Source organism: Oncorhynchus keta, unplaced genomic scaffold (assembly GCF_023373465.1).
Source record: "Oncorhynchus keta strain PuntledgeMale-10-30-2019 unplaced genomic scaffold, Oket_V2 Un_contig_5685_pilon_pilon, whole genome shotgun sequence".
In the NCBI taxonomy this organism is placed as follows: domain Eukaryota; kingdom Metazoa; phylum Chordata; class Actinopteri; order Salmoniformes; family Salmonidae; genus Oncorhynchus; species Oncorhynchus keta.
In genome coordinates this window covers 314,007-340,609 of record NW_026288440.1, presented here as the reverse complement: position 1 = coordinate 340,609, position 26,603 = coordinate 314,007, and the positions used below count along the sequence as shown (strand labels likewise).

General features: G+C 43.0%; 1 protein-coding gene across 13 annotated transcripts in view; it reads left to right on the top strand.

The window, feature by feature from the left end:
* LOC118372650 (zinc finger protein 263-like) overlaps positions 1-26,477 on the top strand; it is a 43,697-nt gene extending 17,220 nt beyond the window's left edge. For 6 of the 13 annotated variants that reach the window (XM_052510384.1, XM_052510383.1, XM_052510380.1 and 3 more), the window contains 4 exons: positions 7,994-8,206; positions 21,881-22,093; positions 24,639-24,711; positions 24,815-26,477. In XM_052510384.1, coding sequence (XP_052366344.1) covers positions 7,994-8,206; positions 21,881-22,093; positions 24,639-24,711; positions 24,815-25,992 — 1,677 coding nt within the window. In that variant the 3' untranslated portion in view covers positions 25,993-26,477. Of the gene's footprint in view, positions 1-2,991; positions 3,208-4,223; positions 7,113-7,610; positions 7,748-7,993; positions 8,207-9,634; positions 15,056-21,880; positions 22,094-24,638; positions 24,712-24,814 lie in introns of those variants that run through there. The other 7 variants (XM_052510391.1, XM_052510382.1, XM_052510389.1 and 4 more) reach the window with 7 other exon arrangements.
* The last annotated feature ends 126 nt before the right edge of the window (positions 26,478-26,603 follow it).

Below are 26,603 nucleotides of genomic sequence, written 5' to 3'. Positions count from 1 at the left end.
TGACCGTGGTTGACAAACTCGCTGAACAAAATGGCTGACCTTTTATACTGTTATAAGACCTTTCATGTCCATTCTTGTGTTCTAATTCCTAATTCTATGGCAGAAACGGACTCAACGACACAAATACCCGGCCTTCCCATTTTCAGTCAGCTGTTGCTTCCCCCAAAAATATCATTATTATATACAGTTCCAGTCAAACGTTTGGACACATCTTCTCATTCAAGGGTTTTTCTTTATTTTACTATTTTCTACATTGTAGAATAATAGTGTAGACATCAAAACTATGAAATAACACACATGGAATCATGTAGTAATCAATGTGTTCATCAAATCAAAATATGTTATATTTGAGATTCTTCAAAGTAGCCACCTTTTGCCTTGATGACAGCTGTGAACACTTGGCATTCTCTCAACCACTTCACATGGAATGCTTTTTCAACAGTCTTGAAGTAGTTCCCACATATGCTGAGCACTTGTTGGCTGCTTTCCCTTCACTCTGCAGTCCAACTCACCCCAAACCATCTTTATTGGGTTGAGGTCAGGGGATTGTGGGGGCCAGGTCATCTGATGCAGCACTCCATCACTCTCCATGATCAAATGGCCCTTACACAGCCTGGAGATGTGTTTGGTCATTGTCCTGTTGAAAAACAAATGATAGTCCCGCTAAGTAGAAGCCAGAAGGGATGGCGTATAGCTGCAAAATGCTATGGTAGCCATGCTGGTTAAGTGTGCTTTGAATTCTAAATAAATCACAGACTGTGTTACCAGCAAAGCACCATCACACCTCCTCCATGCTTCACTGTGGGAACCACACATGTGGAGATCATCAAATTTGGACTCATCAGACCAAAGAACAGATTTCCATACGTCTAATGTCCATTGCTCATGTTTCTCGTCCAAGCAAGTCTTCTTATTATTGGTGTCCTTTAGTAGTGGCTTCTTTGCAGCAAATCGACCATGAAGGTCTGATTCACGCAGTCTCCTCTGAACAGTTGATGTTGAGATGTGTCTGTTACTTGAACTCTGAAGCATTTCTGAGGCTAGTAACTCTAATGAACTTCTCCTCTGCAGCCGAGGTACCTCTGGGTCTTCCTTTGCAGTGGCGTTCCATTTTTGCGACTGCACTTTCAAAGTTCTTGACATTTTCCTGATTGACTGACCTTCATGTCTTAATGATGGACTGTCGTTTCTCTTTGCTTATTTGAGCTGTTTTTGCCATAATACGGACTTGGTCTTTTACCAAATAGGGCTATCTTCTGTATACCACCCCTACCTTGTTACAACACAACTGATTGGCTCAAACGCATTAAGAAGGAAAGAAATTCCACAAATGAACCTTTAACAAGGCACACCTGTCAATTGAAATGCATTCCAGGTGACTACCTCATGAGAGAGAGAGTGCCAAGAGTGCAAAGCTGTCATCAAGGCAAAGGGTGGCTACTTTTGATAAATATCAGATCTCAAATATACAGTGCCTTGCGAAAGTATTCGGCCCCCTTGAACTTTGCGACCTTTTGCCACATTTCAGGCTTCAAACATAAAGATATAAAACTGTATTTTTTTGTGAGCTCAAGCTTTTTTCAATGAGCTCGAGCTGAATGGGAAAAAATGTAAGTCTCTCGATGTGCAAAACTGATAGAGACATACCCCAAGCGACTTACAGCTGTAATCGCAGCAAAAGGTGGCGCTACAAAGTATTAACTTAAGGGGGCTGAATAATTTTGCACGCCCAATTTTTCAGTTTTTGATTTGTTAAAAAAGTTTGAAATATCCAATAAATGTCGTTCCACTTCATGATTGTGTCCCACTTGTTGTTGATTCTTCACAAAAAAATACAGTTTTATATCTTTATGTTTGAAGCCTGAAATGTGGCAAAAGGTCGCAAAGTTCAAGGGGGCCGAATACTTTCGCAAGGCACTGTATTTTGATTTAAAAAAAAAAAAAATATATATATATATATATATATATATATATAATACATGATTCCATAGGTGTTATTTCATACTTTTGATGTCTTCACTATTATTCTACAATGTAGAAAATAGTAAAAAATAAAGAAAACCCCTTGAATGAGTGGGTGTGTCCAAACTTTTGACTGGTACTGTATAAAAACGGTTATGACGGTCTTCATCCATAGCCATCGGTTACAGGGTTGTATGGTAATTGTGCCAACCCTAGACACAGTAGCAAGAGATTCTTTTGGGGAAAAAACTATGGATTAGGTTTGTCAGTTAGGTTATAGCAATACACTATTTTTATTATTTGATTTGTATTTACATTATTATTATTATTTTAAATTCTTCATCATTGGGAAGGGCTCGTAAGTCAGCATTTCAAGGTGACGTCTTCACCCGTTGTATTCGACGCATGTGACAAATAAGACTGCTATGAAAGTCCTGCCTACTTCCTGGATCATGTCCCTCACTGTTTTTCAATGGATTTCAAGAGTTATATAATCAAATTCATGAAAACGCGTTCATTTAAGATATATCTCAAGTTATAAACTGGATGGTTCGAGCCCTGAATGTTGATTGGCTGACAGCCTTGGTATATGAATTTGTATACCACGGGTATGACAAAACATATTTATTTTTACTGCTCTAATTTAGTTGCTAACTAATAATAGCAATAAGGCACCTCAGGTGTTTGTGATGTATGGCTAAGGGCTGTGTCCAGGCACTCTGCATTGCGTCTTGGTAAGAACAGACATTAGCCGTGGTATATTGGCCACATACCACACCCCCTCAGGGCTTATTGCTTAATTATATTGGTATTAGTGGATTAATTTACTTCTAGCCAATGTATTTTATGATGGTTTAAGCAAAATACAGAAGGTGGAGTTTACCCTCCACTACTCCACAGATTATAACACAATAACAACAAGACAACTACTATGAATTTCACTAAATCTCATGTCATGCCCATATCTCCATTCAGTAGGTGGTGTATGCTCTGTCTCACTCACTCATCTCTCCCACTTAACCCCATCAGCAGTCAGCAGAGACAGAGGAAGGGGAACCAGACCTGCTGATCATCAAGGATGAGGGGGAAGCAGACGACCAGGACTCTAGGATCAGCCACCCAGCTAGAACAGTGGAGGGCAGCAGAGAACTAACCACCCAATCAGCTGCAGCCACCACAGAGGACACTGCCTTCCAGCCCAGAGGCAACATCTACAACAACAACTACAACAACACCGCTATGGAGGTCAGTGGATCTGACACCATTCTCCTCCAATCAGAAACGGGGACTGTGAACCAGGGACCCCAACAGCACACAGGATTTGAACCCAAAGCAGAGAGACCGAGTCTGGACACAAAGTGTGACGTGAATGGGGACCTCAATCTCCTAAGAGATTCTTTAAACCAGGTGTGGAGAGAGGTAGTAGCGACGGATGATGGCGCCTCTGCTGCTCACACTAAAGTAATGGACCTAGGGAGTGGCTCAGTGGACCCAGAAACACAGACTAGCTCAACCATGGAAATGAGAAGTGTAGGGTTAGAAAACCACAGGTTTTCCCCCAAGTCGTTCCATTCTTCATCAGAACATGTGATAGTGATTGACTCTGTATCCACTGGCCAGCAGGTAGATAGAGGTTTCGAGTGGGGTCAGGTGGGTACAGCTACTACACCACAGGACAATGGGACTGGAAATAAGCAGGGAGTGGGAGGGTTTAACAGAAATGCACCAATGATTCACCCCAAATCGATGAGAGACAACACAACGCTTTTGGTAGCACCTGGTTTCCATCCTACAGAGAAAAATACAGGCATGCATCTTGACACAGGAAATGCAAGTGAGGCCAACAAAGATATTTGGTCTTCATTGACAAGCTTCCATAGACACGCTGAAATACCAGGAAGAGGAGTTCAACAACCAGTTCCTGCCTCACTTCCTGACGGCTATTTTAGACCAAGCGCCACAACTTTCTCTCACTCCAGTAATTTCGCCTCACACTTTAGACCTGGCACTGTAGAACGACCGTACGGTTGCCCGAGCTGCAATAAAAAGTTTCTCCACGAAAGCGACTTACGGCATCACATGACCATCCACACCAGGAAGCGAGCGTTCGCCTGCATGCTGTGTGAGAAGAGCTTTGTGTCCCCCAGCAAGCTCCAAGTGCACCAGAACGTCCACACTGGGGAGAAGCCCTTCAGTTGTGCACAGTGCGGGCGCAGGTTCTCCCACTCCAGCAATCTGAAAAGACATCAGAAGCTTCATCATTGAGAACTGACACGGAATCAAGAGATTCCTATGTAAAAAAAAAAAAAAAAGCTATGGATTAGCATTATGTCAGTTCGTTTTATAGCTAGCTTTATATAACACGCTGTGAAAGTCCTGCCTACGTCCTGGATCATGTACCTTGCTTTTTTTATGGGATTCAAGAGTAAATAATCAAATTTGTGAAAACGCTGTCATTTGATATACAGTTGGGTCCAAAAGTATTTGGACAGTGACACATTTTGTTGTTGTCGTTTTGGCTCTGTACTCCAGCACTTTGGTCATATTTATGATTTTTATGCCGAAAACTCTCACTCATCATTATTCACGATTCATTCATGATTATCTGCAATCATGGTAGCATCCATATTAATGTGGACGTGTTTAGAAACGCATTCTATTATTATTTACAATAAAAGTGACTCCAGAATGACACAATACATTATGTACCATTCACAGCTTCTACCCTCAAGCCATTAGACTGCTAAACTGTTCATCAAACGGATACCCAGACAATTTGCATTGACCCCCTTTTTTACACTGCTGCTACCCGCTGTTTATCTATGCATAGTCACTTTACCCCTAACTACATGTACATATTACCTTGACTAACCTGTACCCCCCTGTATATAGCATTGTTATTGTTATTTTATTGTGTTACTTTAAAAAAATATATATATATTTTGTGCAAATATTTTCTTACTTACTTTAAAATAAATTCTGCATGGTTGGTTAAGGGCTTCTAAGTAAGGATTTCACGGTAATGTTTACTACACCTGTTGTATTCGGCACATGTGACAAATACAATTGGATTTGATTTCTATTGGGTACAAAATAATCTGTAAAACAACCAAAACAAACTGCAAATGCATCCAACAAGTTTTTGCATTTTTTTTATTTTACCTTTATTTAACCAGGCAAGTCAGTTAAGAACAAATTCTTATTTTCAATGACGGCCTAGGAACAGTGGGTTAACTGCCTGTTCAGGGGCAGAACGACAGATTTGTACCTTGTCAGCTTGGGGGTTTGAACTTGCAACCTTCCGGTTACTAGTCCAACGCTCTAACCACTAGGCTACCCTGCCGCGAGAGTCACACGTTTGATGAAGGTAGGAATATTGCACAAATATGATCAATGGTTCATTTGACAGAAGACAACCTATCTTGACATTGTCAAGTATTGAAATCTGGCACGAATCCCAGACTTTTTTTGCGATCAAAAAGTCGTATTTCTCTTCATTTCCAATGTAGTGAGAGTGGTTTTATCGCAATGGTACATCAAACCGGCCACATTTCTACCTTCTTGAACGGCAATAGCTCCTATACACATGAAAACGCCTTACCCCTGGTATCGATAGAGCATCGCTCACACAAAAACAATATCACATTCAAAATTGATGAATCTTTCCTGTAAAGTTTACAGTCTGTAATTTAACCTCATAGTCATTGTATCATTTCAAATTCAAAGTGCTGGAGTACAGAGCCAAAAGAACAACAAAACATGTTCACTGTCCAAATACCTTTGGACCTCACTATAAGCAGGCAAAGGTGTGTGAGTCATGTTGGACATATTGGAATCAGAATCAAATAGATTTACACCAAAACAGTCTTTATGGGCAGAAGTGTTTTACATGATTCTAAACAAATGATCTAATTTACTCAATTCATACATTAACCACCATCAAATTATATTATTGCACCTATATTGGATTTTGGACACCATATTGGATTTGAGGTCAAATCTAGGGTGCCCCCCAAAATAATCTGTGGTTTAATTACATGAGTAGGGGTATAAGATACAAAATCCTTCAAGGAACCTTGGACCCAAAATGTTTAATTTTGATGTCTAAGCCCACTTGTTTTCTTTAGAGCCGATTTACAATAGCCACAACAACAACAACGTGTAACTATGTATTTTTATCAGGCAGGACCAAACAGAGCTGAATGAGAGCAATGACTTGGGAAGTTGTCTTATTCAGCTACCAAGAAATGTACATTCGTCATAAATATTTATAGTTGATATTTCCACCTATTGTATCTCTGTGTTTACAGGTCTATATTTCCAGGATACATTAAGATATCCTGATGCTGTTTGCCTGTGTATGTGGGGCAGACAGCAAATATTGGGTTACATGGTTATGTGGGAATGCCACTTCCAGCCAGGCATTATTGTGCACTTTTCTTAGTTTAGGGCGTTTGTCACAATATCTATCAATTAACCACTTCTTCAGCAAAATAATTTTACACAATCACCCATTTTAATAAATGACAGCCATTATAGATGTGGAAAAAAACATGTTTTGTAATAGCTCGGGTTGGGGCCACAAGCCTCGTTTTTTTTATTACTAAGCTACAACGTTGTTGTGATGGAGAACTCCTGTACAGTAGGTGGCGGTGTTAAACTTTAATTGCACAGTCCAGCATATTGATGAAAAGGAAAGAATCACCGGCTACAAACAAAGCTAGCGCTGTTTCGTTTCGGATAGGATTGCCTTTATTTTAATAGCAAACTAGATCCTGTAGATTATTATAATATTATAGAAAACACAAAGACTGTTTTCATATTGAAAAGGGACCAAAAGCGTCGGGGGACAATGTCGGGTTCCGTGGTCGAGTTCCAGGCGCAGATAGCCTCAATCATGGAGGTGCTAGCCAACGCGGCTGTTGCCGAAATCTGCAAAGTTGTTGACGATGGCTATGCTGTTGTGCACCTGAAGATGTCCCAAAGCCACAAGGAGAACGAATTTCTCCGGAGGAAAATGAAATTGATGGAACTTCAGATCACCAGATTTCGAGCGGAGAGAACAAAGTCTTCAGAGGGGTCCGTCCACAACCGCTTCCATGGAATACGCCTCCTAAACAGACACAACCATCGTGAGACGGCAACGACAGGTTGGTGATGATACATTTGACCGTGTACACAAAGAACATCCTAGAATCAACATTATTGAAAATAATATAATTATTATAATACTTATTTTAGAAATCCTTAGCCCTTGAAGGCGCAGAAGGCCCATTGTCACCCACTGTGTATGTGGTAGTACTAATTTGTAGAGTGGCTCTATTGTTCCTCACAGCATGATTTTTTTCACTATCCTTAACGTCTAAATAATCCCTATGTTGTACTGAAATATGAACACAGAAATACATTAGAGCAGGTGTTGTAAATGTTTTGTACACTCAGTGTATGCCATGCTTACTTTGTACTGTCAACACAGCTAGGATCATTCCAGCTCTATAGACACATTATAATACGTCATACACGTATCATGCTCCCTTTGTTCTTTGTAAAAACACCATTGATGGATGGGGTCATATGGAAGATGATCATCATTTTGTTAACATCATAGTTATTAATTTATTTATTTTGACCTCCCCCTTTATTTCCAGGACCTACTTGGCAAAGCAGAGCCAGACTTTCCAACAGGAGTTTTGGGAACAGCAGCATTCAAAGAGACAGACAGCCCATAGACGTGGACCAAGATGATGTCTCTCCATCAAAGCATATGGATGCTACAAGTGATGAGGTAAGTTCCAATTTTAACAGACGATTTTAGACTGTCACAGACTTATGTCTATTTTAGTCTCGGACACCAGAACGCTTTGCCTGGGAATGAGGTCATGTCTGTATAGCTGTGTATGTCAGCACATTCTGACACAATAACAAGGCAACTACTATGGCTTTCACTAAATCCCATGTCATGCCCATATCTCCATTCAGAAGATAGTCTGTGCTCTCTCACTGACTCATCTCTCCCACTTAACCCCATCAGCAGTCAGCAGAGACAGAGGAAGGGGAACCAGACCTGCTGATCATCAAGGATGAGGGAGTCGCAGACGACCAGAAATCTAGGTCCAGCCACCCGGCTAGAACAGTGGAGGGCAGCAGAGAACTAACCACCCAACCGGCTGCAGCGACCAGCAAGGATCCCGCCTTCCAGCTCAGTGGCCCCAGAGGCAACAACTACAACAACAACGCTATGGAGGTCAGTGGATCTGACGCCGTCCTCCTCCAATCAGAAACAGGGAATGTGTACCAGGGACCACAGCAGTACACAGGATTTGAACCCAAAGCAGAGAGGCAGAGTCTGGACACAAAGTGTGACATGTACGGGGGCCTCAATCTCCTAAGAGATTCTTTAAACCAGGTGTGGAGAGAGGTAGTAGGGACGGATGATGGCGCCACTGCTGCTCACACTAAAGTAATGGACCTAGGGAATGGCCCAGTGGACCCAGAAACACAGACTAGCTCAACCATGGAAATGAGAAGTGTAGGGTTAGAAAACCACAGGTTTTCCCCCAAGTCATTCCATTCTTCATCAGAACATGTGATAGTGATTGACTCTGTATCCAGTGTGCAGCAGGTAGATAGAGATTTAGAGTGGGGTCAGGTGGGTACAGATACTACACCACAGGTCAATGCGACTGAAAATAAGCAGGGAGTGGGAGTGTTTAACAGAAACTCACCAATGAATCACCACGATTCGATGAGAGACAACATGACGCAATTTGTTTCACCCGGCTTCCGGCCCTCAGAGATAAATACAGAAATGCATCTTGGCACAGGTGAGGCCAACAAAGATAGTTGGTGTTCGTTGGCAAGCCTCCAGAGACACTCTGAAATACCAGGAATAAGAGTTCAACAACCAGCTCATACCTCACTTCCTGTCTGCCATTTTAGACCAAGCGCCACAACTTCCTCTCACTCCAGTAATCTCGCCACAGATGTTTCACCTGGCACTGTAGAACGACCGTACGGTTGCCCGAGCTGCCATAAGACGTTTGTCCAAGAGAGTGACTTGCGGCGGCATGCAGTCATCCACACCAGAAAGAGGACGTTCTCCTGCACATTGTGTGAGAAGAGCTTTGTGTGCGCCAGCCATCTCCAAGTTCACCAGAACGTCCACACTGGGGAGAAGCCCTTCAGTTGTGCACAGTGCGGGCGCAGGTTCTCCCACTCCAGCAATCTGAATAGACATCAGAAGCTTCATCATTGAGAAGCGACACAGAATCAAGAGATTCCTATGTAAAAAAAGCTATGGATTAGCATTATGTCAGTTCGTTTTATAGCAATACGCTATGAAAGTCCTGCCTACTTCCTGGATCACATCCCTTGCTGTTTTTGAATGGGATTTAAGAGCATATAATAAAATTAATGAAAACAGTCTTAAGATATATGTGCAGTTATATTTGTATTAATGGAATAATTTATTTCTGTCCAATGTCTTTATGAAGGTTTTTGTGCAACATACAAAAGGTGGAGTTTACCCTCCACTACAGCACTGATTACAACACAATAACAACAAGACAACTACTATGAATTTCCCAAAATCCCATGTCATGCCCATATCTCCATTCAGTAGATAGTGTATGCTCTGTCTCACTCACTCATCTCTCCCACTTAACCCCATCAGCAGTCAGCAGAGACAGAGGAAGGGGAACCAGACCTGCTGATCATCAAGGTGGAGGGAGAAGCAGATGACCAGGACTCTAGGATCAGCCACCCAGCTAGAACAGTGGAGGGCAGCAGAGAACTAACCACCCAACCAGCTGCAGCCACCACAGAGGACTCCGCCTTCCAGCTCAGTGGCCCCAGAGGCAACAACAATTACAACAACATCGCTATGGAGGTCAGTGGATCTGACGTCGTCTTCCAATCAGAAACAGGGAATGTGAACCAGGGACTCCAGCAGTACACAGGATTTGAACCCAGAGCAGAGAGACCGAGTCTGGACAATAAGTGTGACATGTACGGGGGCCTCAATCTCCTAAGAGATTCTTTAAACCAGGTGTGCAGAGAGGTAGTAGCGACTGATAATGGAGCATCAGCTGCTCACACTAAAGTAATGGACCTAGGGAGTGGCCCAGTGGGCCTAGAACCACAGAATAGCTCAGACATAGAAATGAGAAGTGTAGGGTTAGAAAACCACAGGTTTTCCCCCAAGTCATTCCATTCTTCATCAGAACATGTGATAGTGATTGACTCTGTATCCAGTGGACAGCAGGTAGATAGAGAATTTGAGTGGGGTCAGGTGGGTACAGCTACTACACCACAGGTCAATGGGACTGGAAATACGCAGGGAGAGGGAGTGTTTGAGAAGAACGCACCTACGATGGCAAGCCTCCATAGACACTTTGAAATACCAGGAAGAGGAGTTCAACAACCAGCTCATACCTCACTTCCGGTCGGCCATTTTAGACAAAGCGCCACAACTTCGTCTCACTCGAGTAATCTTGCCACACACGTTAGACCGGACACCATAGAGCGATTGTACGGTTGCCTGAGCTGCCATAAGAAGTTTGTCCACGAGAGTGACTTGCGGCAGCATGTGGTCGTCCACAACAGAAAGCGGGCGTTCGCCTGCACCTTGTGTGAGAAGAGCTTTATGTCCCGCACCGATCTCCAAATGCACCTGAATGTCCACACTGGGGAGAAGCCCTTCAGTTGTGCACATTGCGGGCGCAGGTTTTCCCACTCCAGCAATCTGAAAAGACATCAGAAGCTTCATCATTGAGAAATTGGACAGAAGCAAGAGATTCCTATTGAAAAAAGCTGTTCTAGCAATATCATGAGTTCAAACTTGATTTGTTCTACAGTGCATTCGGGAAGTATTCAATCTATACACACTTGCCCATAATGACAATACAAAACAGGTTATACATTTTTGTGTGTGTGTATATATATATATATATATATAAATAAATAAATAACTGGAAATATTACATTTACATAAGTATTCAGACCGTCTGTACTTTGTTGATGCATCTTTGGCAGCAATTACAGTCTAAGTATTCTTGGGTATGACGCTACAAACTCGGGGAGTTTCTCCCATTCTTCTCTGCAGACCCTCTCAAACTCTGTCAAGTTGGATGGGGAGTGTCGCTTCATTGCTTTTTTCAGGTTTCTGCAGAGATGTTTGATCGGGTTCAAGTCCGGGCTCTGGCTGGGCTACTCAAGGACATTGAGACTTGTCCCGAAGCCACTCCTGTGTTGTCTTGGCTGTGTGCTTAGTGTCATTGTCCTGTTGGAAGGTGAACCTTCGCCCCAGTCATGTCCTGAGCGCTCTGGAGCAGGTTTTCATTAAGGATCTCTCTGTACTTCGCTCCGTTCATCTTTCCCTCAATCCTGACTAGTCTCCTTGTCACTGCCACTGAAAAACATCCCCACAGCATGATGCTTCCACCAACATGCTTTCCCATAGTGATGAGCAGTGCCTGGTTTCCTCCAGATGGGATGCTTGGCATTCAGTCCAAAGAGTTCAATTTTGGTTTCATCAGACCAGAGAATCTTGTTTCTCATGGTCTGAGAGTTCATTAGTTGTGTTTTGGCAAACTCCAACCGGGCTGTCATGAGCCTTTCTACTGAGTGGCTTCCATCTGGCCACTCTACCATAAAAAGCCTGATTGGTGGAGTGCTGAAAAGAAGGTTGTCCTTCGGGAAAGTTCTCCCATCTCCACTGAGGAACTCGAGCTCTTTCAGAGTGAACATCGGGTTGTTGGTCCCCTCCCTGACCAAGGCCCTTTTCCCCCAATTTCTCAATTTGACATGGGGCGGCCAGCTCAAGGAAGACTCTTGGTGCTTCCAACTTCTTCCATTTAAGAATGATGGCGGCCACTGTGTTCTTGGGGACCTTCAATGCTGCAGAATTTTTTTGGTAGCCTTCCCCAGATTTGTGCCTCAACACAAACCTTTCTCGGAGGTCTACGGACAATTCCTTCAACGTTATGGCTTGGTTTTTGCTCTGACATTCACTGTGAACTGTGTGACCTTTTATACAGACAGGTGTGTGCCTTGCCAAATCATGTCCAAGAAATTGAATTTACCACAGATGGACTCCAATCAAGTTATAGAAACATCTCAAGGATGATCAATGGAAACAGGATGCACCTGAGCTCAATTTCGAGTCTCATAGCAAAAGGTCTAAATACTTACAGTACCAGTCAAAAGTTTGGACACTTACTCATTCAAGGGTTTTTCTTTATTTTTACTTTTTTCTACATTGTAGAATAATAGTGCAAACATCAAAACGATGAAATAACACACACATATGGAATCATGTCGTAACCAAAAAAAAGTGTTAAACAAATATTTTATATTTGAGATTCTTCAAAGTAGCCACCACGTGGCATTCTCTCAAACAGCTTCACCTGGAATGCTTTTTCAACAGTCTTGAAGGAATTCCCACATATGCTGAGCACTTGTTGGCTGCTTTCACTTCACTCTGCAGTCCAGCTCATCCAAAACCATCTTTATTGGGTTGAGGTCGGGTGATTGTGGGGGCCAGGTCATCTGATGCAGCACTCCATCACTTTCCATGATCAAATGGCCCTTACACAGCCTGGAGGTGTGTTGGGCCATTGTCCTGTTGAAAAACAAATGATTAGTCCCACTAAGTGCAAGCCAGATGGGATGGCGTATCGCTGCAGAATGCTGTGGTAGCCATGCTCATTAAGTGTGCCTTGAATTCTAAATAAATCACAGACTGTGTTACCAGCAAAGCACCATCACACCACCTCCTCCAAGCTTCACGGTGGGAACTGCACATGTGGAGATCATCAAATTTGGACTCATCAGACCAAAGAACAGATTTCCATACGTCTAATGTCCATTGCTCATGTTTCTCGTCCAAGCAAGTCTTCTTATTATTGATGTCCTTTAGTAGTGGCTTCTTTGCAGCAATTCGACCATGAAGGCCTGATTCACGCAGTGTCCTCTGAACAGTTGATGTTGAGATGTGTCTGTTACTTGAATTCTGTGAAGCATTTATTTGGGCTGCAATTTCTGAGGCTGGTAACTCTAATGAACTTATCCTCTGCAGCAGAGGTAACTCCAGGTCTTCCTTTCCTGTGGCGTTCCTCTTGAGAGACAGTTTCATCATAGCGCTTGATGGTTTTTCCACTGCACTTGAAGAAACTTTCAAAGTTCTTGAAATTTTACGAATTCACTGACTTTCATCTGTAATGGACTGTTGTTTCTCTTTGCTTATTTGAGCTGTTCTTGCCATAATATGGACTTGGTATTTTACCAAATAGGGCTATCTCCTGTATACCACCCCTACATTGTCACTACACAAGTGATTGGCTCAAACGCATTAAGAAGGAAAGAAATTCCAACAAATAATTTAACAAAACACACCTGTTAATTGAAATCCATTCCAGGTGACTACCTCATGAAGCTGGTTGAAAGAATGTCAAGCATGTGCAAAGCTGTCATCAAGGCAAAGGGTGGCTACTTTGAAGAATGTCACATAAAATATACTTTGAATTGTTTAACCCTTTTTTCTGGTTACTACATGATTCCATATGTGTTATTTCATAGTTTTGATTTCTTCACTATTATTTTACAATGTAGAAAATAGAACAAATAAAGAAAAACCCTGTAATTTTGTTTTTATTTATTTAACTAGGCAAGTCAGTTAAGAACAAATTTTACCCCTAACCCAGACAACGCTGGGCTAATTGTGCACCGCCCTATGGGACTCCCAATCACGTCCGGTTGTGATACAGCTTGGAATCAAACCAGAGTCTGTAATGATGTGTCTAGCACTGAGATGCAGTGCCTTAGACCGCTGCACCACTCAGAATTCCCCATCGGGAATGAGTAGGTGTGTCCAAACTTTTGACTGGTACTGTATGTAAATAAGTTATTTCCGTTTTATTTGTATACATTTGTGAAAATGTCTCTTTGTCATTATTGAGTTGTGTGTGTGTGTGTGTGTACATTGATGAGAAATAGAGCTTGTCATCCGTTTTAGAGTAAGGCTGTAACGAAACAAAATGTGGAAAAAGCGAAGGGAAGACTTTCCCAATCCACTGTATGTCTTCAGGATGTTATCCCAGGTCTCTTATGTTTTATAATACACCACGTGGTTCATATTTTACATTATCCGCATACATTTCAACCTTCTCTTATCCACTGTATGTCTTCAGGATGTTATCCCAGGTCTCTTATGTTTTATAATACACCACGTGGTTCATATTTTACATTATCTGCATACATTTCAACCTTCTCTTATCCACTGTATGTCTTCAGGATGTTATCCCAGGTCTCTTATGTTTTATAATACACCACGTGGTTCATATTTTACATTATCTGCATACATTTCAACCTTCTCTTCTTGCCCAGGGAACCCTCCCAGGCAACCAATCATATGTTAGCCAAAAAAATGACATCTTGAATGATAATGGCAAGGAGAAATAGTAAACTTTTTATTTTATTTTTTGTAGAAGTTTAAACTCTAACATGGCCTACTGGCTAGAAAGTTCAAACACAACTCCAAACACATTTTCGCTAAGTGCAGCTATTTAGCTGATTTTAAACAAAGGTTAGCCATTTACATTTACATTTAAGTCATTTAGCAGACGCTCTTATCCAGAGCGACTGACAGAAATGTATGTTCAAGTAAAGAACTTACTAGCAGTCAGTGGCACTTGCCACACTGGTAGCCTATTCACAGGTGCTTTTTCAAAGCCTATGTCAGGCACGCCAGTGTAATTGGCTCCAGTGAGTGTAATTTACCCAATATTAGGAAATGTGTTGACATCTTTAGAAATAAAATATTATCTCTTCTAATTCAAAATGTGTTTATTCTGTTTTTGCAAATAATATTCATAAACATTGTAAATACACTTTTCTCCACTTTTTACATGTGTGTATATATAATTATATATTTCTTTTTTTGCAGACCCCCCCTGCAGTTTTTGTTGATCAATTCCTATAATATAATCAATAAATAATATTCTCACATTGACCCTAAATATACAGAGAAAAAAAGGCAACATGTAAAGTATTGGTCCCATGTTTCATGAACTGAAATAAAAGATCCCAGAAATTGTTCCATATGCTCAAAAAGCTTCTCTCTCAAATGTTGTGTACAAATGTTTACATCCCTGTTAATGAGCATTTTTCTTTTGCCAAGATAATCCATCTACCTGACAGGTGTGACATCAAGAAGCTGATTATACAGCATGATCATTACACAATAGATTTTTTTGTCGATGGCAATTTGAATGCACAGAGATACCGTGACGAGATCCTGAGACCCACCTCCATCACCTCGTCTTTCAGCATGATAATGTACGGCCCCATGTCACAAGGATCTGTATACAATTCCTGAAAGCTGAAAATGTCTGTTCTTCCGTAGCCTGCATACTCGCAAGCATGTTTGGGATGGATCGACATGTAGGACAGCGTGTTCCTGTTCCCTCCAATATCCAGCAACTTGAAGAGGAGTGGGACAACATTCCACAGGCCACAATCAACAGCCTGATCAACTCGAAATGTCACACCAGATACTGACTGGTTTTCTGATCCACGCCTCTACATATTTTTTAAGGTACAGTGTCTGTAACCAACAGATGCATATCCATAGATTAGGGCCAAATTAATTGTTTTTAATTTAATGATTTCCTTATATGAACTGTAACTCAATTGTTGCATGTTGCGTTTTCTTTTTGTTCAGTGTATACTGTGTATTCAAATCAAATGGTATTTTTCACATGCGCCGAATACAACAGTTGTAGACTTTACCGTGAAATACGATCCCTTTCCCCCAACGATACAGTTAAAAAGTAAGAAAAGTTTACCAAATAAAAATAGTAAATTGTAACTCAATAAAATGACAACGAGGTTATATACAAGGAGTACCTTGTCACGGATAGGTTATTGCAGCAGACGACCACACCAGGTTCCACTCCTATCAACTAAAAACAAGCAGAAGCGGCTCCAGTGGGCAACGCCATCACCAACGCTGGACAATTGAGGAGCAGAAAAACATTGCCTGGGTGACGAATCCTGGTTCCTGTTGCGTCATGCTGAAGAGTCAGGATTTGGTGTAAACAGCATGAGGCCATGGCCCCATCATGCCTGGTGTCAACGGCACAGGCTGGTCGTGAAAGGGTGTGGGGAATATTTTCCAGGCACGTTAGGTCCCTTAATACCAAAAGGCACATGCTCTTATCCAGAGTGACTTAATAAATGACTACCTGAACTAAAAGACTAGTGCCCCATAGTACTCATTTTGTCATCATGAAGTGCTTTGAGAGGCTAGTTAAGGATCATATCACCTCCACCTTACCTGACACCCTAGACCCACCTCAATTTGCATACCGCCCCAATAGATCCACAGACAATGCAATCGCCAAAGTCATCGCACTGCACACTACCCTATCCAGACAAGAGGAATACCTATGTAAGAATGTTCTTCATTGACTAGTTCAGCCTTCAACACCATAGTACCCCCCAAGCTCATCATTAAGCGCAAGGCCCTGGGCCTGAACACCCTTCCCTGTGCAACTGGGACCTGGACTTCCTGAGGTAGGAAACAACACCTCCGCTACACTGATCCTCAACACAGAGGCCCCACAAGGGTGTGTGCACAGCCCCCTCCTGTATTCCCTGTTCACCCATGACTGCATGGCCACGCACAGATCGAAAGTCAATCTTCAAATTTGCAGACGACACAACAGTACTAGGCCTGATTACCAACAATGACGAGACACCCTACAGGAAGGAGGTGGGGGCCCTGGTGGAGTGGTGCCAGGAAAATAACCTCCTACTCAACGTCAACAAAACGTGGACTTCAGGAGACAGCAGAGGGAGCACGACGGGACCGCAGTGGAGGAGGTGAAAAGTTCCTCGGAGTACACATCACTGACATCTGAAATGGTCCACTTACACAGACAGTGTAGTGAAGAAGGCACAACAGCGCCTCTTAAACCTCAGGAGGCTGAAGAAATTTGGCTTGGCACCTGGAACCCTCAAACTTTGACAGATGCACAATAGAAAGCATCCTGTCGGGCTGTGTCACCGCCTGGTACTGCATCGCCCGCAACCACAGGGCTCTCCAGAGGGTGGTGCGGTCTGCCCAATGCATCACTCGGGGCACACAGCCTGCCCTCCAGGACACCTACATCACCTGATGTCACAGAAAGGCCAAAAATATCAAGGGCATCAACCACCCGAGGCAGGGCCTGTTCACCCCGCTATCATCCAGAAGGCGAAGTCAGTACAGGTGCATCAAAGCTGGGAACGAGAGACCGACAAACAGCTATCTCAAGTCCATCAGATTGTTAAATAGTCATCACTAGCCGGCTACCACCCGGTTACTCAACCCTGCACCTTAGAGGCTACATGTACATAGACATGGAATCAAAGTGACCAGTGTTCCATTATTAATGTTTACATACTGCATATGTATATAATGTATTCTACTGTATTTTAGTCAATGCCACTCTGACATTGTTCGTCCTAATATTCCTTAATTCCATTATTTTACTTTTAGATTAGTGTGTATTGTTGTGAATTGTTAGATACTACTGAACTGTTGGAGCTAGGAACACAAGCATTTCATTACACCCGCAATAACATCTGCTCAATATGTGTATGTGACCAATAAAATTAGATTGTATTTACAGTTAGTGCATTCATCTTAAGATAGCTAGGTCGGACAACCTATCATATCACAGACAAAGTAAGTCCATTTAAAAAAATGTTTTAGCGATCAGCAAAGTCAGAGCTAGTAAGTGAAGAGCGAGTGTTAGTTCACAAAAGACAATTATGGGAGATTCTGGAGCGTTTTCCACCACCATCAACAACACCAAATGATGGAATTTCTCGAGGAAGAAATGTCGCATCCCTCCAGTGGAGTTCCAGACACTTGTAGAATCTATGTCGAGGTGCATTGAAGCTGTTCTGGCAGCTTGTGGTGGCCAACACCCTATTAAGAAACTTTGTTGGTGTTTCCTTTATTTTGGCAGTTAGCTGTATATTCTCACATTGCGTCCAAATTAAATCAGGGAGTTGGAAGGAAAGGACATTTTCCTATTAAAAATACAGGGAATTACCGCAGACCAATATTAGTTTTAAATGTTTTGAGGACAGAGAAGCTTCAGATTTTCTTTGTCCATGAGTTGAGTCAGTAAAGGAGCAACTTCATCTAAATCTACTGTCAAAAAGGAGGACACAGAGGGGGAATAGAGTCTGCACAGACAGAGAAGTGTCCCCCTGATGCTCAAAACACAGAGTGAGGGAGAACTGTAGGATCCAGGCCCAAATTGCTAGATTTCAATGGACTGTCCAACCGGAAGCGCTTTTTCATCCCCAAGGGTTACTCTCTACCAGGTTCCCTAAAGAGGGAAGCAAGCCCCCTTCCCGTATTTCAACAGGCTCCACTTCTTCATCGAAATGTATAGAAAAGCAGCTGCAACAGCTAACGTCAGCCAAGAGGCAGCTCCGGTGCAGCCACTGCTTCAAGGGCTCCTCCCACAGCCACCAGCTGAAGATGCATGAGAGGGTGCACACCGGAGAGAAACCATTTCACTGTGTCTACTGTGGGAAGTCCTTCACCCAGTCCTGTCACCACCTCGTCCACACTGGCGGAAGGCCACATGACGTTGGGCTGCCCTGAGTGTTCCAGGGTGAAGTTTCCCCAAGGCACAGATCTAGGATATGCTTCCTCTCTCCCAATCCTAACCTTGACTGGTTGTGGAAAATAAAAACGGACCTAAGATCAGCATCTAGGGGCAAATTCACACATCTCCACTTGGCATAATGATAGGCACGTGGTGTGAAAAAAACTCCTTGCCCTGGTTGTAAGGGAAAAAGTTCCACACTTCTGGGGTTTTCAAATAAAAACTGGGTCCATGTGTTAACAGTTTGTAAGGTTTCCACATTGAACACGACCCTCTGTGTGTAGTGGTTGAGTTTTCAGTTCAACTGGCTTGGTGCTTGGTCCAGCCAGAGTGGACTGTTAATGTATATTATTAAAGGTGAAGATTTTAAACATCCTTATGATTTGTATTGGTGCAGTGATGATCCAACGTACAGTAATAAATCAAATAAAAATCATGAAAATTCATTAAATGTTTACACGAAATAGCATGTTTCTTTCGTAGGTACAACATTGTTGTAGCACTCCTGTACGGTAGGTGGCGGTGTTAAACTTTAAATGATACAGCCCAGCATATGATTACATTACTGTGACGAGGAAAATAAAGCTAGCTACAAACAAACGATATCTGTCGATGTTTAGCTTCTGATATGATTGTATTTGTTTTACTAGATTGCTAGATAACTATATATCGTCATAATATAGAAAACACAGAGACTGTTTTCATATTGAAAAGGGGCCAAAAGCGGCGGGGGACAATGTCGGGTTCCGTGGTCGAGTTCCAGGCGCAGATAGCCTCAATCATGGAGGTGCTAGCCAACGCGGCTGTTGCCGAAATCTGCAAAGTTGTTGACGATGGCTATGCGGTTGTACACCTGGAGATGTCCCAAAGCCACAAGGAGAATGAATTTCTCCGGAGGAATATGAAATTGATGGAACTTCAGATCGCGAGGTTTCGGGCTGAGAGAAAGTTTTCAGAGGGGTCCGTCCACAATCGCTTCCATGGAATACGCCTCCTAAACAGACACAACCATCGAGAGACGGCAACGACAGGTTGGTGGTGGTGATGATGAATTTGACAGTGCACATAGACTAAATTACATCAATCTTCAATTTGACCCCAACCATCAATTGTGTTTTACAAAGTTCAAAGCAAGCATAATACATCCATGATTTCTGTAATGTCAAAACATTTAGCGCCCAGCTGTATTATTGACATTCCATATATGACGTATCATGGTTACTTTGTACTGTCAACACAGCTAGGATCCCTCTAGCTCTATATACACATTACACACGGCATGAACGTCTCATGGTTACTTTGTACTGTCACCACAGCTAGGATCCCTCTAGCTCTATATACACATTACACACGGCATGAACGTCTCATGGTTACTTTGTACTGTCACCACAGCTAGGATCCCTCTAGCTCTATATACACATTACACACGGCACGTATTATGCTTGCCATGTTCTTTGTAAAAAGACCATTGATGGATGGGAGCATATAGAAAGTGATCATAATTTATTAAACTGTCATACACTATATATATATAAAGGTATGTGGACACTCCTTCAAATTATTGGATTCGGCAATTTCAGTCACACCGTTGCTGACAGGTGTATAAAATCGAGCACACCGCCATGCAATCTCCATAGACAAACATTGGGAGTAGAATGGCCCGCACTGAAGAGCTCGGTGACTGTCAATGTGGTACCTCCATAGGATACCACCTTGGCAACAAGTCAATTTGTCAAATTTCTGCACTGCCAGAGCTGCACCGGTCAACTGTAGGTGCTGTTATTGCGAAGTGGAAACGTGTAGGAGTAACAACGGCTCAGCCGTGAAGTGGTAGGCCACACAAGGTCAAAGAACGGGAACACAGAGTGCTGAAGCGCATAAAAAACTGTCCTCGGTTGCAACACTCACTGCTGAGTTCCAAACTGCCTCAGGACAATACATCAGCACAAAACTGTTCGTCGGGAGCTTCATGAAATGGGTTTACATGGCCCGAGCAGCCGCACAGAAGCCTAAGATCACCATGTGCAATACCAAGCATCGGCTGGAGTGGTGTTAAGCTTGTTGCCATTAGACTCTGAAGCAGAGGAAATGCGTTCTCTGGAGTGATGAAACACTATTCACCATCTAGCAGTCCCATGGGCGAATCTGGGTTTGGCGGATGCCAGGAGAACGCTACCTGCCCCAATGCATAGTGCCAACTGTAAAGTTTGGTGGAGGAAGAATAGTGGTCTGGGACTGGTTTTGGCGAGGCCCCTTAGTTACAGTGAAGGGAAATCTTAACACTTCAGCATACAACTACGTTCTAGACAATTCTGTGATTCCAACTTTCTGGCAAAAGTTTTGGGAATGCCCTTTCCTGATTCAGCTTGACAATTCCCCCTTACACAAAGCGAAGTCCATACAGAAATGGTTTGTTGAGATCTGTGTGGAAGAACTTGACTGGCCTGCACAGAGCCCTGACCTCAACCCCATCGAACACCTTTGGGATGAATTGGAACGCTGACTGTGAGCCAGTCCTAATCGCCCAACTTCAGTTCCCAACTTAAAGCAAGTCCCTGCAGCAATGTTCCAACATCCAGTGGAAAGCTTCCCCAGAAGAGTGGAGAATGTTATAGCAGCAAAGGGGGTACCAAACTCCATATTAATGCACATGATTTTTGAATGAGAGTTTTGACGAGCAGGTGTCCACATTCTTTTGGCCATGTAGTTCTAATTATTATTATTTTATTTCTAGGACCTACTTGGCAAAGCAGAAACAGACTTTCCAACAAGAGTTTTGGGAACAGCAGCATACCAAGAGACAGACAGCCCATAGACGTGGACCAAGATGATGTCTCTCCATCAAAGCATATGGATGCTACAAGTGATGAGGTAAGTTCCAATTTTAATAGACGATTTTAGACTGTCACAGACTTATATCTGTTTTAGTCTCGGACAACAGACACTTCCACCTGGGGATGAGGTTATGTCTGTATAGACGTGTATGTCAGCACATTATAACCAGAGATGTTTGCAGTTAGTAAAGTAATACTCTCTATACTTTCAATGCATTTTTGCACAAACGGTTTGTAAACGCTCACGCAAAATACAGACAGAGTTTACCCTCCACTACACCACTGATTAGAACACAATAACAACAAGACAACTACTATGAATTTCACTAAATCCCATGTCACGCCCATATCTCCATTCAGTAGATAGTGTATGCTCTGTCTCACTCACTCATTTCTCCCACTTAACCCCATCAGCAGTCAGCAGAGACAGAGGAAGGGGAACCAGACCTGCTGATCATCAAGGTGGAGGGAGAAGCAGATGCCCAGGACTCTAGGATCAGCCACCCAGCCAGAACAGTGGAGGGCAGCAGAGAACTAACCACCCAACCGGCTGCAGCCACCACAGAGGACCCCGCCTTCCAGCTCAGTGGCCCCAGAGGCAACAACAGCATCCACACTGCTATGGAGGTCAGTGGATCTGACCTCATCTTCCTTCAATCAAAAACAGGGATTGTGAACCAGGGACCAGAGCAGTTTACAGGACTTAAACCCAGAGCAGAGAGGCAGAGTCTGGACACTAAGTGTGACATGAATGGGGACCTCAGGTGTGGAGAGAAGTAGTAGCGGCTGATGATGGCACCTCTGCTGCTCACACTAAAGTAATGGACCTAGGGAGTGGCTCAGTGGGCCCAGAAACACAGAATAGCTCAGACATAGAAATGAGAAGTGTAGGGTTAGAAAACCACAGGTTTTCCCCCAAGTCATTCCATTCTTCATCAGAACATGTGATAGTGATTGACTCTGTATCCAGTGGGCAGCAGGTAGATAGAGATTTAGAGTGGGGTCAGGTGGGTACATCTACTACACCACAGGTCAATGGGACTGAAAATAAGCAGGGAGTGGGAGTGTTTAACAGAAACGCACCAATGAATCACCACGAATCGATGAGAGACAACATGACGCAATTTGTTTCACCCAGCTTTCGGTCCTCAGAGATAAATACAGGCATGCATCTTGACACAGGAAATGTTGGTGAGGCCAACAGAGCTAGTTTGGTGTTCGTTGACAAGCCTCCATAGACACTCTGAAATACCAGGAAGAGGAGCTCAACAACCAGTTCATACCTCACTTCCTGTTGGTATTTTAGACCAAGCACGACAATTTCCTCTCACTTGATTAATCTCACCACACACGGTAGACTATGCACCGTATAACAACCGTACAGTTGCCCGAACTGCCATAAGAAGTTTGTCCATGAGAGCGGCTTGCGGCAGCACGCTGTTGTCCACACCAGGAAGCGGGGTTTCGCCTGCACCTTGTGTGAGAAGAGCTTTGTGTGCACCAGGCAGCTCCAAATGCACCTGAACGTCCACACTGGCGAGAAGCCCTTCAGTTGTGCACATTGCGGACGCAGGTTCTCCCACTCCAGCAATCTGAAAAGACATCAGAAGCTTCATCATTGAGAACTGACACAGAAGCAAGAAATTCCTATTGAAAAAGGCTGTTATAGCAATATCATGAGTTCAATCGTTGTCATATGTTATCCTTAGTCTATCTATTACATGTTAAAAAATGTTTTTAGCATTTGTTACATTTTAGTAATTTATCAGACGCTCTTATCCAGCGCGACTTACAGGAGCAATTAGGCTTAAGTGCCTTGTTCAAGGGCACGTCGACAGATTTTTCACCTAGTCGGCTCTTGCAGAGCGCTACAAATTTGCAAAACGTATGACATGTTACGAATTACAATTTGTGTTGGCTAACGTTAGCTAGGTGATTAGATAGCTAGGTTAAGGTTATGAGTTAGTTTAAAGGGTTATGGTTAGGGGAAGGGTTAGCTAAAATGCAAAGTAGCTAAAGTTGTCCATAATGAGATTTGAACACTCAACCTTTCGGTTGCTAGACTTTTGCGTTGTTCACCCACCCATCCACGCCGACCAACCACACTCCTTTCATTTTTGTCTTAAAGAGCCTTCTTTCTTATGTAACTGTACCAAACGTAACATATATTCATTTGAGGGTCACAGATTTTGATGTAATATAGTACATCTAGTCTATGAGACAAGGCTGGTTTACAATACAATGTGGTTCATGTTTACATTATCGGCATAAACTGTTAAGTTTTCTTAGTTCCTTGGCTCCTTCAAGGCCAACAGCATCACTCACATTCACTTTTAATGTTGATAGTGGTTGTTTTCTCATAAGAATACTGCGTGCCTCACAACATAGCAGATTCTGCATTTGTCCTGTGAGAGTGAAAAACTGTCCTTTTGTACCAATTTGTTCATTAAATCCTATACTTCCCTCAATAAACAATAATATTTTTAAAATAATTATGGTGCTTCTTATTTATTTAATTTTTTTACCCACTTTTTCTTCCCAATTTTGTGATATCCAATTGCGATCTTGTCTCATCGCTGCAACTCCCTAACAGGCTCGGGAGAGGCGAAAGTCGAGTCATGCGTCCTCCCAAACCAATGTGTCTGAGGAAACACCGAAGTCAGCCTGCAGGCGCTGGGCCTGCCACAAGGAGTCGCTAGAGCGCAATGATTCTCACGTTGACCCTAAATATATATTCTCACGTTGACCCTAAATATATATTCTCACGTTGACCCTAAATATATATTCTCACATTGACCCTAACTAGATATTCTCACATTGACCCTAAATATATATTCTCACATTGACCCAACATATATATTCTCACATTGGCCCTACATAGTGTATTCTCACATTGCTTACGAATGAAATCAGTCAGTTGGCAGCAAATTATGTTTTCCTTTCAAGGGTACAGGAAATTATTGCCGTCCCAATTTTAGTTTCAAATGTTTTGAGGACAGAGAAGCTTCAGATTTTCTGTGTCCATGAGTTGAATCAGTAAATTAACATCTTAATTCAAGCCATTAGATCAATATTATAGCCTAGTAATACCTGAGTTATAATAGACCTGCATTTGTTTGAGAGCTTTGTAGAGCTCATGTCTGTCTACTTAATTCCTCCCTCCTCTTTTCAGGCCAAATCTACTGTGGAAGGGGAGAGAGACCTCCAGCCATGGAAGAAAGAAGAGGGTCTGAGGGAGATCCCAGGTAATGATTTATGGATTGCTGTAATGAAAAATGACATACTGATTGACAACCTCATTGTTTTATTTGACTGCATATGACCATCATGCTTTTGTTGTCTCTTCAGGCACTGATAGTGGCCACAGAATGACAGACCCAAACACACCGACCTCTCTAGACACGGACCAAACAGAGCTCACTGAGCAGCTCAGAACCAAACCGAGCATAGTGACTGTCAACAGATCAGACGATGTTTTCAAGTCAGACCCAGAGCCTGAGAGCCTGAGCCAGGTGTTTCAACTCACAGGTCCAGGACCTGTTGCTAAACAGCAGCGCAGCCTAAACCGCGAGAGAACAACCGATCTGCCTGTAAACTCCCGTAAGCGAAGAGGCAGTGATATAGCGACTGATCGGCCGTCTTGTTCTAGTTATGCTGCCGAGACAGTCTCAGGAAGCCCCTCGCCTCTCAAAAAGGTGAACCCCATTCCTCTACTTCCTCAGATGGTGAGGGGTGAACACGAGAATTCCCAGGGCAGTTCAGAGGTCAAGTCTGAGGTCATAGTTATTGACCCCCTCCATGTTGACGAGGGGGAATATGGGGATGGCACGCCCTCATCCTGGAGACAAGGTGACATCATGGAACCCAGGCGTCATCAAGGAGGACATAGTGAAGCAGATGCCATGCTTCTTGGAGGACATTCGAGTAACACTTATCATCCTCACCGAGGTGTCCAGCCAGCAGCGAGACAGAACTCATCTGACAATCACTTCTACACCATCGGCTTGGACGGCGCATTCAACAACCGCCTCGGCACCTTTCAGAACACCGCAACCACCGCCACTGCTCCATTGGACGAGGGAACCGGGGAGCTGCAGTACCCCACCTGGGTGGATTTCCCTGGGAGCGCCCCCGACACCCACCTCGGCGACGGGACTGGGACTCATCAGGACAGAGGGGAGAGGGAGAAGTCCTACAGGTGCACCTTCTGTGGGAGGGAGTACCCTCACCTGTGCCAGCTCAAGATGCACCAGAGGGTTCACACGGGGGAGAAACCGTACGAGTGCGCCCTGTGTGGGAAGCAGTTCAGCCAGCTGTGCGGCCTGAAGCGGCACCAAAGAGTACACACAGGGGAGAAACCTTTCAGATGCGCTCAATGCGGGAAACAGTTCTCTCATTCCAGCAACCTGAAAGTGCATCAGAGCGTCCATACAGGGGAAAAACGTTTCCACTGCACCCAGTGTGGAAAAAACTTCTCCTTTCTGAGCAATCTGATAAGACACCAGGCAGTTCACGCAAGGAAATGATAGGTTGTGTTGATTTGTTGTGTTGATTTAGGATTGTGTTTTCTGAATTGATTGGAAATTGAATGAGGTGTGTGATTGCTCTGGCTAAATGCTGCAACTCTGAATTTTTCGACTTGTTAGTTATACACGTGTTCAACCAGTTAGCAAGTCAGAGGTTTCCCAGTTCCGACAAGCACCTACAGGCGGCATTAAAGGTCGTCTTTTTATTCACTATTATTTTGTATTCTGGAGCAATTTGTAAAACATTTTTATTTTTAAGAATGACTCAATGTTTGCTGCAGATTGTTATATTAGTTCAACATACAGTAAGTATCATGTTGTCTATAAAGTTTAACTTTTTATTATACAACTTCCTACAGTATTTGTGTAGTTGAAAATAATCAGGCCAGAATAAGATTGTCACAAGGAACATGCTTGTGTTAAAGTTAACGTTTTTTGTGATGTTTTGAGAAATAAACCAACTCATGGGAAATGAGATGAACATATTTTGTCTTTGAGAATAATGCATAAAGCCTTATCATCAGACGGTAAACTGTGATCTCAGTGTTTACGCCCTCTCCGGAAGTAGATGGTTTAACCCCGGAAATAGTATTGCGCGGGTAAGTTTGTTT